The following is an 11863-nucleotide window of genomic DNA, read 5'->3' as shown; positions in this document are numbered from 1 at the left end:
AGCATGGGTGATGGTGGAGGTGCTACTCATCAGTCACACCCCAGGTGACGTCTGCCCTCAGCCACAGGCCAGTTTACAGCCACCTCCCAGGCTTTCCTGGGTCACGTAGCCAGAGGTTTTCCGATGGCACTGAGGCTTCTGAAAGGCTTGCTGCCTGCTGGGAAGGGAACGAGGCCCAGGAGCCCTTGGGCACGCAGAACTGCGGGGCACAGCAGGTTTAATGCGGCCCCGGGGCGGCAGCCGTGCCCTCGCCTTTTTTTTGCAGAGCTTAACCACGAGCAAGTGATGGCGATGGGTAAGATGAGGCTGTGGGGTACCAGAAATGAGCACAGGGTCTTTTGCAGGCACGCCAGGGTGTTTTCTCCCTCTCTGCAACACCCAGTCTCTAGAAAGGTGCTTTGGCACCCAAATTCCCCACCCGGTTTATAAGCAGAAGGAGCTGTCTGCCCCTCTCCCGTGGGCACCGGCCAGCCCCGCTCCTGGAGCTGGCTGTGGCCATAAACTCCTAATCTCTGCCCTATCTCCCATCATAAACATCTCCGTGCAAGGCCTGGCACGGCACTGCCCCGACCTCCCCCTGCTGCGCTATCACTACAAGATAAAGCCGTCTCAAGCTGAACATGGTACAAAACATTCAATTTTTATAGAGCCCTCTTATCTCCCAAAACTCGGAGCAATCCTGCCTTTTTATCACCGGGATGTGAGCCATCCTTTCTACTTATCGTTAGAAATTGCTGCTGCTTGATTAGGTGGAGGGAATGATGTATTCGCCCGAACATTAAACTTTAACTGACCTCTCCCTCTCCTTAAGTATTGTGCTTTTTCCCACCGCGAGGCCACGGTCAGCCCTCACCCCGGCTTGGCTGGGTCCCTGGGGGTGCGGGATGATGGAGCGGGAGCGACTCGGGGGCAATGGGAAATGGATGGGAGCACAACAGAGAGCTGCAAGGGTGTGAAGCATGTTGTGGTTTATGTGCAGGTGGAAAAAAATTGCAGTCCTGCAGCATCTTCTGCTGGAGGGAATGATGGGGGAATGGTAGACAGCAGGACTGGGCGATTTGGAGCATCCCTGGAGCGTCCATTTCCAACCACCTCGTCCCACAGCCAGCTCCCAGGGGAAGAAGGACCCGCTGGCGGGTGCATTGGAGCCTGTTGAGAGCAGCCTGCTCTTACCAGCCTTTCCCAGAGCCCCCCCATTTGCCCTCCCCAACAAATGACCCGGTCTAGGGCCAATTTAGCAATCAATCACTATTTTTCTTTTTCCCTTAAAAAAAAGAAATCCCTGCAGGGTGTTACCCTCTGCTCTGACAACCCTCCCAGCTGCGGCTTCTTTGCACAAAACCACCCAGCTGCCTTGCTGCTCTCGACTGCTAATTCCTGCACAGAGGCAAACAATTTGGAGAGGCAGAGCTGGGATCCCGGGAGCGGGAGGGCTCTGTGCTGGCTGCCCACAGCACCCGTCGCTGCTTTCCTGCACAGGATGATGGAGGGGACAAAGCCTCGCCAAAGGACCACGGCTACCTTCCCCAGGCCCCTGCCATCGTGCAGTAAACACGGCTGCGGGAGGATGGAGTGGGGAAACATCCCAGAAATGCCAAGAATCTTTTGGCAAAGCAAAGGCCATGAAGACAGCTGGGGATTTACAAGCCAGCACTCCAGGTGGGATCCGAGCGCCTTCTCCCGTACGTGATGCTACCACCATGAGAAGGCTTCAAGGACCTGATTTTTATAGATGCCTAAATAAATACAGGCAATTGATATATGAAAACACAGCATATATTTATCTATTTTGCAGGGGTAGTGGGATGTAATTAGATGGCAGTGTCTCTCTCAAGGCTATCCCTGCTGTAATTCATGCCCTGAGGCGGCTGGCCAAGAGGAGGAGGAGGAGGAGGAGGAGGAATAAAGCAGGCAGCAGAATTGATGGTCTGCTCCCAGAAGCTTTGTTTTAATTAATTTCCAAAGCGCTCCTTCTAGCAGAGCAGGCAGCTCCTTCAAAGCCTCCTGCTCCCCACCACTGCCCATGCTCTCATGCTTGTGCCAGCACGGGGTCCAGGGCAGCGGGGTGAGCCCGGGAGCCAGCCCTGCTTCTCTGAGCCCCCAGGCTTTTTGGTTAAAGTGTGCAGAAGCTGTTGCTGTTTTTAAACAGTGGGACTTCTCCCTGGCCAAGAGGCCTCTTTGATGGCCACAGCATGGGCAGATGTATTTGTCAGGGTTTTTCCTTTTCCCCTTTTTATTGACTTTCTGCTTGTTCCTGCTGCCAGGGGTCAGACGGGGCTTTGGCTGGACTTTGCCAAAAGTCCACCCGAAATGGCTGGTTACCAGGTGCTGACGCAGTGCCCTGCCCCTAAGATATAAGGGGTTTGAAAATTGGGTTTGCAGCCTGGTTGGGTGCACGGTGGCGGGGCTGGGAAGTGGCTGAGGCTGTGTCAGCTCTCCCAAAACTTCCAAAGCTCTTCTTGTGAAGCTAAACTGCATTTGCTGGATCCAGCAAGGTGATGGCAGTAACAGCAGCTAAATTTGGGGGTGGCTCGGCTGACGTGGAGGGACCCATCCCTGGCCAGGACACCATGCCGACCGACACAGAGCCCTCCAACACCATCAAACTGCTGCACCTGGTTTTCCTCTCCACCTCCTTGGGAATGCAGATCTGGGTGACCTTCGTGTCTGGTAGGTTGCGGTCCGTACACACCGCCGTGCCTCTCTGCCCTGGGGGGAGGCCCAGGGGAGGGGGCTTTGCCCCAGGACCTACCCGCTCTCCCCCCTTGCAGGGTTCGTGATGGGCAGCTGCCTCCCTCGCCACACCTACGGCTTCATCCAGCGCCAGCTCTTCCCCTACTACTGCCACATCAGCTCCGCTTGTGCCTTCCTCAACCTGACTCTATTTGCCATGTACCACCCCAGCGAGCTGCTCAGCGACGAGCAAACGACCCAGGTAGCCTCCTGGTTTAAAACGTGAGCTGGCTGTAGCCCAAACCCCTTCCTCTGCGGAGTCCCGCTCCGCTCTGCTCCACTGAGGCTGGTTTGCAAATGACGAGGTCCACACACGGCTGTGGTTAAAAGAAACCGGGCAGCATCCAGATTGCAGCGAACTTTGCGTGCAAGAGGGGCTGGGGGAAGAAATTTAATCCACCACGTGTGATGTTCACGGCAGGCTTTGCTCCCCTGCAGATCATCATCTTCTTCGTTTGCGTCGCTGCTTCCGTGCTGAACACACAGTGGTTCGGGCAGGTCACCTCCGACATCGTGGCAGACATGCACCTCGTCGAGCGCAGCCACGGCCTCGGCCAGGAGGTCGGACTGTTTACCAGCAAGTCCTGCAGGCAGCTGCGTGCCTCCAACCCCAGCTACAGGCAGCTATCCCGGCAGCTCACCCTCTACCACGCTCTGTCCTCCCTCTGCAACCTCTGCTGCATCTCGTGTAATGGCTTGAGCTTGTACTACCTGGCTGCCCATCTCTCTGCCCTGTGAGAGCAGGACACCGCGAGGCGAAGGCTGGCTGGCCAGAACCAACACTCTGGGAAAAGGGAGCCATCCCGCTGCCTCGTTGTAAAGTAACCCTAAGCTTTGGAGATTAAAGTTCAGCATCCTCAGATGGAGATACTTTTAACTCTATTTGTGCATGGTGCAGAAATTTAGGAATAGCGAAACAGAAACGCTTTCTTTAGAGCTGTCTGAATCCAGCCCTGAAGTGAGAAAAATCCTCCATGATCTAAGCAAGAGTGTTTATGGCTGAACAGCTTTTTAATGCCCGGTGCACTAGATGTGTCTAAAAGCACAGTGTGTTTCTGCAATCACAGAGAGATTGCAGAAGAGAGAGAAATGAGAGATTTAGAATTACTTTTAATTAAATGCTGAAAGATAATACAGAAGTGCAGGAGACCCTGTATGTTGGCTTTACCAGTTAGTGTCAAGGATAAGGTTGTTATGTTTGGGTTTAGAATTACTGTTTGACGTTCCCTTGTAGTATTTCATGAGGTGAGAAAAACTGTTGTCTCATTCATTAGGCAGAAGTCAGTCTACTTAAAATAGACATGTTTATTTCCAAGTTATAGAGGACAATCAGTCAGGTAGCAAAAGGGTCAGTAAAACACACCACTCTGAACAAAGAGCTCTGCTTTACTCTGGCCAGCAGCAGAGCCAAGCGGTGAAAAAAGAGCAGCTGCTTAATCCCAGGCAGGAATCTGACTACATCCATCCCGCTGCAACAGGCAGGTATCTCCCCAGACCACTGCTGTTAAACCCCAGCAACCACAGCCCACCTCCAAAGAAATCAGTGATTTTTCACAGGTAAGTAAGTACATTCCCAGCTGGTGTTGCTTCAACTGCAGCCAGTGTTTGGCACTGCTTCAGGTTTATTTCAAAACCACATGCAGCCTATCATAGAGGAGACCTTCTGCAAGCCAGCTGGATTTCTTTTTAAACAAATAATCCCCTCTTGTAAGCCCTTCATTCTCCTGTGTTGCTTTCCTGGAAGTTTCCTTGTGTGCCAAGATTATTTTTCCCCTGAAGTGTGCAAGGCATTTTTGGTCCAGCAGAAGTTTGCAGTCTGTAGCTGGGATAACAAACAGCAGCCTCTTGCACAGGTTTCCTCGTTTCGTTCTTGCTCATTATAGTCGATGCACCTTCTTGCCAGAGAAGTACTTCTTAGAGAAAGGAGAACGCTTTACAAATGCCAAAACCGTTGGAGTCCCAGCCTTTACAAAATACCTGCAAAGATTAAAAGGAGTCCTTTGGCTTCCTTGTAGCTGGCCAAGTGTCATGCAAAGTGAGTGACTTCCGCCCAGCTCAATAAAGACTGACCTCCCGAAGGCTGATAACAAGCTTTTTTGCTGATTAGCAGAGCCTCTCGGGGCCAAGGCTACACACATCTGAGTAGGAGTGTTTTATGAATCAACCCTTCTCCCAACAGCTACTTCTAATTAAAACAGCTGTTATTCTCCCTCTGGAAAGAGGTTTCTTTTGCAACTGCCCTTACAGCCTAAAATCTGAGGGCTTACGCACGCTGCCGAGTTTTATGGAGTGACAGTTCAGACACAGCCCGCAGCAGTGGACCTAGAGCTCTGCTCCCACTGTGACAGACCAAGCCACTAGTGCTGTGCAGCAGGCTTTCTCCAGCTAGCTACAAGATGGTGCAAGTTAACAGCACAGGCTTTACAATAACTTTTTGGCTTCACAAACAGCAAATTCTTCTCTCTAAATAACTGCACAACACTTTAAAGCCAGTTTCAGAGTCAAACTGTGCTGCATGCTGTGTTGGGGGCTGCTCACGCAGCATTATTAACAGTGAGAGCATTGTTAACCTTCAACATGCTCTCTTTATATGCTGCTGCTTTTTTTTTTTTTAAAGTAGTGCTGTGTAGATGGTATCTGAAACAGCCCTTTTGTGCTGCTGCTTGTGTGTAGCCCAACTCCCCTTCCCATCTCCATCTAGTCCTGGAAAGAGCTGTTAATTTTTTTTGGGGAAAAAAAAAAAAGTCGCTAAAGCCAGGCACAAAATCCATGTGGTCCCACTGCTTTACACCTTCAAGAGTTAGGACTATTAAATCAGAGAACAAACTGCACTTAAAGGCAAAGACATAAAGCTCATTCTTTTTGCCTTCGTGCTCTCTCTGGACCTGAACAGGACATGAACAGCCTCACCTTTTGTGCTGCAGCACTTGTAGCAACGTGTGTTCTGGGTTCAGCTCGTACATTTCTGTTCTTTCTTCATCTTCAAAATAGAGCTGAAAAAAATTCTGGAGGGTTATTAAACACCTAAGGTACATGAAGGCAAACTACTAAGCTGTTGAAAGTCCAGTAACAGGACACCGTGTATCTGCTAGAGGTTTATTAAACTTCTGTAGCTTGAACCGACCATGCCAGATGCTAACTTCAGCAATGCAGAAACTGTTTTGTGTAAATTCTGAGTCTTCCCTGTATAAACCAGCTTAGCTTCTTATAGAAGTGGCAGCAGGAAGGCAAAATACACTGGGTGTTCCTGTGCTTTACAGGGAAGCAATCCAGATCTACAGGCTGCTTTTTGACAGGTAAATGCAGCAATGGTATGAGCTAAACTGAGTAGGTTTAAAGATATTTGAACAAACCAGGGTAGATTTAAGAGATCTGAATCCAGCAGCTGTGCCTTAGACTGTACATGTACACAGAGCTATAATCCCAGTTTTTAACACGTTAAAGTACAGACCCACTGTCCTTTTGGACATGTCTGCTCACTGCACTAAGGGCTGTGCTTTGCCTGGCACATGTGACACTGAAGCAGAAAATGAAAAATAAACATCTGTATCCTTCTATGTATAATTTCTGAAAAATTCTCAAAACCTGCTGCAGCCACAACCAACTCACATCTCACCTTTGCTAAAGTCTTAATAGACACATATTGTCTTGATGGGATTAAGTGTTTAAGTACCTCCAGTTAGTTCTGAAAATAACCTATTTTTTTAATAATATTTTCTGATTTGTATTGAGCAACTTCACAATGCAGTTAAAAAAACAGGCAGACTACCAGCTTGATGTTCTAAATCTTAATCATCGTTACAAAGATGGGAATCTAAGCAATATCTATAAATACCTTCTATCAAATACAACATTAAGTGGAAGACAAAAGAACTTTCATTTTCATTAATGAATTCTGCGTCCATGTCAGCACATCTGGAAAACGTTTGAGCTTCCAGATCCTTATTTCACATCTGCATATGGTAAACAGGTAACAATGCCATTGCTTTCATACACTCAAAGCTGTGTAATTTTTCACTCCAGACAAAAAGCCACAACACAACAACCCTGAAATAGAAGGAATGTCAAACTTCTCACCTCAAGATTGCTGGGAAGGTATTTTCTTTCTAAATCCCAAGGAGGTAACTCAGCAAACATCACCATTAAATGATCAATAAACCTAAAAGCCAAGATACACTTGGTTAGCTTAGACAAAGTGTTCAGCTTTTGAATGATGGTAAAAATACATTAGCAAATTAGACAATTCTCGTGGTTTAACCCCAGCCAGCAACTAAGCACCACGCAGCCGCTCACTCATTCCCCCCACCCAGTGGGATGGGGGAGACAATCAGAAAAAAAAGTAAAACTCGCGGGTTGAGATAAGAACAGTTTAACAGAACAGAAAAGAAAAGAAGAAACTAATAATGATAACAATAATAAAGTGACAATAATAATAATAATAATAATAGGATTGGAATATACAAGTGATGTGCAATGCAATTGCTCACCACCTGCCGACAGATGCCCAGTTAGTTCCCGAGCTGCGACTCTCCCCACCCCCACTTCCCCCAGTTTATATACTGGCTATGACGTCACATGGTATGGAATACCCCTTTGGCCACTTGGGCTGTGTCCCCTCCCAACTTCTTGTGCCCCTCCAGCCTTCTTGCTGGCTAGGCACGAGAAGCTAAAAAATCCTTGACTTTAGACTAAACACTACTTAGCAACAACTGAAAACATCAGTGTGTTATCAACATTCTTCTCATACCAAACTCAAAACATAGCACTATACCAGCTACTAGGAAGACAATTAACTCTATCCCAGCCGAAAGCAGGACAACAATAGACTGGAAAGTAAGTTTAGATCATTAATAGTTTCTTCCCTTCAAACTCATCGCTTTCCCAATGAGACCAAGGCCCATTTGTAACTCATGGTACTGGTTTCAAACTTGAGCAGTGCAACAACAAATTATTTTTAACTTTTCATTTTCACTCTGAAAATATGCCAAAATAAACACCATGCATTTTGTCTAAAATTGATTTTCCTTTTTCCAGCACCACGTTTCACCAGATCAGAGTGCTGGGAATACGCTTGTGTGTCAGAGGCTTGTTTATTTTGGTACTTCAGGAGTGCTGGTGGCCAATTTATTCCAAGAACCCATTTTCACTTCTTTTGGTCATGAAATGGCGTAGTGAACACTACTGCATAAGAACCACATACTAATCTGCTTGCACTGCAATTTTAAGTCCTAAACTTATTAGTAGATCTGAGGAATACATATCTCCCCACAAAGAAAAAGTTACAAAATCCAAAGTTATTTAACACTGCGAGATCAGAAACTGCAGTTAACATCAAGAAAGTGGAATTCCCACCTTGCCAGTCATTTGCTTATAGTCTGAAAGGTCTATAGCACTTCAGTCAGGCCTTCTGTAAACCCTAAGGAAACTATGGGGCCACTGGTGGTTACGAGAGGTCCCTTTTGGAAACTTTTTATAATTTCTAAGTTTAATCCTCTTTCCAAGACCCACATATTTGGAGGGCTTCAAAACAGCACCTTAATGAACCTCTGAAATCCATGCATGGGATGGGTCACAGGTATTACTGGCCACTGGTCCAAGCTCACACTGCAAGCCCCTTTAAGCACACTGGCTAGATATGATGTGTTTCTCTGCACCTTCATATTTTGGCCGTCATAGATTTTGCCCCTTGTATTTTAAAGCTGCATTTGTAAATCATTGAATAATTCAGGTTGGAAAGGACCTTAGAAGGTCATCTACTGCAACCTCCTGCTCAAAAGCAGGGTCAGCTATGGGATTAGAAATCTGGAACTACTTCATTAGCATGGCCGTGTTTCACTTGCTGTCTGTTGTCATTTACTCAAACATCTCCTTTATGCAAGAATGCTGCTGACAGTGCATTTACCTGGAGTTCTCATGAAAAGCCGCAATGAAGTCTGTTTGCTCATGCTCAGGGTACAGAAAGAGGACAGGCCAGTTCAGGTTGCCATCAGCATCTAAGTGCACCTTTGCCCCCGTGGCATTGTCAGAGTGGAACCCATCTAAGGATATCTCAGCCAGGCCATCTGATACTTCCTCTTCTTCATTTGAAGGCTCGAGAACCAGCTTGATATTTCTTTCCTGGATGGGAGGAAGGAAAAAAAAAAAAACCAACCAAAACCCGAACAGGTATGGTGAGGAGAATAAGAGCAAAAAATTAGCAGTCAGTAAAAGGACAAATTGTGTCATCCTTATTAATGAGTCAGCTCTTAAACATGCCATCAAAAGCCTTCCTACAGTATCAGACTCAGGTGACCGGTCTTCCCAGTAGAAATCAGAACCTCAGCCAGACACCCAGGTTCCTCATAAAATGGACGAGCAGAGGTGGGAATCCAGAGGAGCCCACATGCTGAGAGAAGAGCCTGAGAAAACGTGGGGAAAGGGATGCAGCTGAAATCCTGTCCTTTGGGACCAAGCAGGCATAACTTCAGGGTGCAACTACATGCACCAGCTCCTGAGAACATCCACTCTTTCAGAGAACTGAAGAAAACTCACTCTTTTCTTTGGAAAGACAACTGTAGAAGAGGAGATCCAATTTACATAATAGTCCAAAATACTTTAACATAGCCCAAACGTGTCGAGGAAGGAGAGGATCCAGGATTGATTCTCTCCTCCACCCTCCTGGATGGTAAACTTCTACCCTTCCGCTGAAGTAATGCCCATCAGCAGCAAAGAAAGCAAGGTTCATTGGGCCAGTGTGATGCTACAGCCTGGCAGCCAGAGCTCTCTCTTGGATGCTCAGTCCATCTCCTAACACTGGGATGGTATTTTGTGTTAGTTGTTACCTGAAATATGGAAACCCGGGAGCTGGGGCTAGAGCCATGCAGATGAGGACAATCATGGTTTTAACTCAATTTTTTGGCTCTAGCCCTCAAAATCCTGTGTATGAGAACGGCCTCTTAGAGACACACAAGTGAGCTCTTAAAAAAACCCAAACCCAAAGCAAACCACACAAAACCAAACCCCCTCACCGACCCACCTTTATTGCTGCAAGCAAAATTTCCTTTTGACACTGCTCTTTCTTCTTCATCACCTTTGCTTTCCTTGCATCCCGCTCCTCAGCCCGCTACATGTAAGAAAAAGTTGCACCATGGTCACGCACAGCAAGTCAGTGCCCATCACTGCTCTACCCTGCCAACGAGTGGAGAAATCAGTTCAGATCTCCAGAAGGGTTCCCTCCAGCTCTTTCCCCTACACATCTAAACAAGACACACTACGTGGAACCACCACTCGATTCTGTTTGGGGATGTTATACTACGCAGAAACTTGTATGGAGCACTCTCCAACCAAGGATCCCAAAGTGCTTCTTGACACAAAGTAGGCAACAAGCGTTATAGATGCTAGACTGCCTTAATATTTACCTTTAATTTGTCAGCTTTAGCTCTCATTTCCACAAGCTTTTTCTCTTTTGAATCTATTCGCAAGCCCTCCTCACACCATGCTATTGCTTCAGAGAAATTCTTTAGCTCCATGTGACAGAGAGCTCCTGGAAGGATTAAGATTTTAAGTTTCTAGTATTGGAGTCAGCATACAACTACTACACAAAGTGGTGGTTATAAACACAGCATTAGCCCTAGTGCTTTCAAGAGGCATACACGGCAGCGCATGCTATTGTCTTGCAGGGTCATGTTCAATCGTAGACTCCCAGCAGGTCAGCTGAGAAGAAAATCTAAAATATTTCAGCAATTCTTGTATCATTTGCTCAACTAGTCACAGAAATCAGCAGAATGATGCTAGAAGTGTCTGTTACAAGCAAAATTTTATGATTATAATTAACATATCAGTATTTGTCTCATAAGGAAAAAGAAAGTGGCCATTTCCATGGAGTGAGAAAGGCTGGGGGAAAAAAAAAAACCAAACCCAAAAACTAGTATTGTGGAAAACAGCAAAAGTTATGTTGTGCTTTACAAAAACAGATCCAATGCCTGCCTCTTTGACAGATATAGAAGCTATAGAGCAAAGAGGGAAAAGATAGCATTTTGACTGAAAATCCCAAAACAAAATGCAGAGCTCTGATTTGGGGAGAAGCAGCAATAAGAAAACAAGAGATCTGGTACAGTAACTGCTTTAATGTTCTGAAATGAATGCTGCCCTGAAACAAAGTATGAACGCATGCTCACAGTAATTTCGGGTTTATAAACAGTGTTATTTGACACACAGAAACATGCAGCGAAACAAATCAACATCCAACAAGAAGTCTGTTCCAGGGCTTGTAACACTAAGAGCCTAGTAAGTAAATACAAGGTGTGCAAAGCTGTTTTGAAATGATGTTCCGGGCGCTCCACGCGGTAACGCGTGCTTTAACTCTTACCTCTTATGACTGCTTTGAGATGGGTGGGCTTTAGCTTTTTTGCTTGGATGGCATCATTGAGCGCAGAACGGTAGTTACCTACAAAGCAAGCAAAACGGCTCAGAACCTTTGGTTTGCGTTTAAAACCCAGGCAGATCCCACGGTGAGAAAACAGCTCACGCGGAGACTCTACAACGCACCGTTCCTACGATCGCTGCGAGGCGAGCGGAGGAAGAAAGAGCGCGCCAGGAGCAAGCAGCGAAAGGCCAGGGATCCATCAGACAGGTAGGAGCCCCCTTCCCAGCCCCGTCCGAGGCGGGACGGGGCACGTCTCCTTACCCAGGTAAAACTGCGCGGCTCCCCGGTTTGTGTGCAGCACGGCGTTCAGCTCGGGGTCCTCGCACTTCTTCTTCAGCCCCTCGGTGTAGGCGACGACAGCTCTCCCGTAGTCCCTCTCCTTGAAGTACTCGTTCCCTTCGTTTTTGTACATCCTGGCCAGCTCTGCCGGGGACGGAGGGGGACAGGGCCTGAGGGGGGGGGGGGCACGGCTCCCCACCAGCACCCCGGGCCAGGGCCGGAGGGACAGACCGACAGACAGGGACAGACCCCCCCCCGCCCTCCTCAGCCCCGGCTGCCCACCTGCGGGACCCTGCTCCTCGTCGAAGAGGAGGGACTGCAGACAGGCCAGCTCGGGCTGCCGCGCCGCGTCGATCTCGGCCGGGCACCGCTTCATGAACATGGGGATGGCCTCCAGCTCCTGCGGGCGGACACACACACACACACATCGTCCCTCAGCCCGGCCCG

General features: G+C 47.8%; 2 protein-coding genes across 2 annotated transcripts; one reads left to right on the top strand and one right to left on the bottom strand.

Moving 5' to 3' along the window:
* The first annotated feature begins 2570 nt into the window (after window positions 1-2570).
* TMEM205 (transmembrane protein 205) lies at window positions 2571-3471 on the top strand. Its single transcript, XM_010582699.1, has 3 exons — window positions 2571-2670; window positions 2772-2935; window positions 3172-3471. Exons 1-3 carry the CDS (start codon window positions 2571-2573, stop codon window positions 3469-3471), a joined length of 564 nt encoding a protein of 187 aa, XP_010581001.1.
* Window positions 3472-4062: 591 nt separating this feature from the next.
* Window positions 4063-11857, bottom strand: TTC4 (tetratricopeptide repeat domain 4). The gene is made up of 9 exons (XM_010582328.1): window positions 11699-11857; window positions 11399-11560; window positions 11081-11158; window positions 10131-10255; window positions 9749-9835; window positions 8636-8850; window positions 6811-6892; window positions 5644-5726; window positions 4063-4710 (listed from the first exon to the last, which is right to left on the bottom strand). The coding sequence occupies exons 1-9, from the start codon at window positions 11796-11798 to the stop codon at window positions 4611-4613; spliced, it is 1032 nt and encodes a 343-aa protein (XP_010580630.1). The 5' UTR covers window positions 11799-11857; the 3' UTR covers window positions 4063-4610.
* Window positions 11858-11863: the final 6 nt, after the last annotated feature.

The sequence above is a fragment of the Haliaeetus leucocephalus genome, unplaced genomic scaffold (assembly GCF_000737465.1).
Source record: "Haliaeetus leucocephalus isolate CR32 unplaced genomic scaffold, Haliaeetus_leucocephalus-4.0 Scaffold848, whole genome shotgun sequence".
In the NCBI taxonomy this organism is placed as follows: domain Eukaryota; kingdom Metazoa; phylum Chordata; class Aves; order Accipitriformes; family Accipitridae; genus Haliaeetus; species Haliaeetus leucocephalus.
This window is presented reverse-complemented; position numbering and strand designations above follow the sequence as displayed.

Bases quoted from the DNA above. Each gene is read 5' to 3' on its own strand.
- TMEM205 (XM_010582699.1), top strand. From the start codon at position 2,571: ATGCCGACCGACACAGAGCCCTCCAACACCATCAAACTGCTGCACCTG. The intron at 2,671-2,771 runs GTAGGTTGCGGT...CCCCCCTTGCAG, and splicing joins CTGGGTGACCTTCGTGTCTG to GGTTCGTGATGGGCAGCTGC. The intron at 2,936-3,171 runs GTAGCCTCCTGG...GCTCCCCTGCAG, and splicing joins GCGACGAGCAAACGACCCAG to ATCATCATCTTCTTCGTTTG.
- TTC4 (XM_010582328.1), bottom strand. From the start codon at position 11,798: ATGTTCATGAAGCGGTGCCCGGCCGAGATCGACGCGGCGCGGCAGCCC. The intron at 11,561-11,698 runs GTGGGCAGCCGG...CGTCCCCGGCAG, and splicing joins CGAGGAGCAGGGTCCCGCAG to AGCTGGCCAGGATGTACAAA. The intron at 6,893-8,635 runs GTAAATGCACTG...CTTGGCTTTTAG, and splicing joins GCTTTTCATGAGAACTCCAG to GTTTATTGATCATTTAATGG.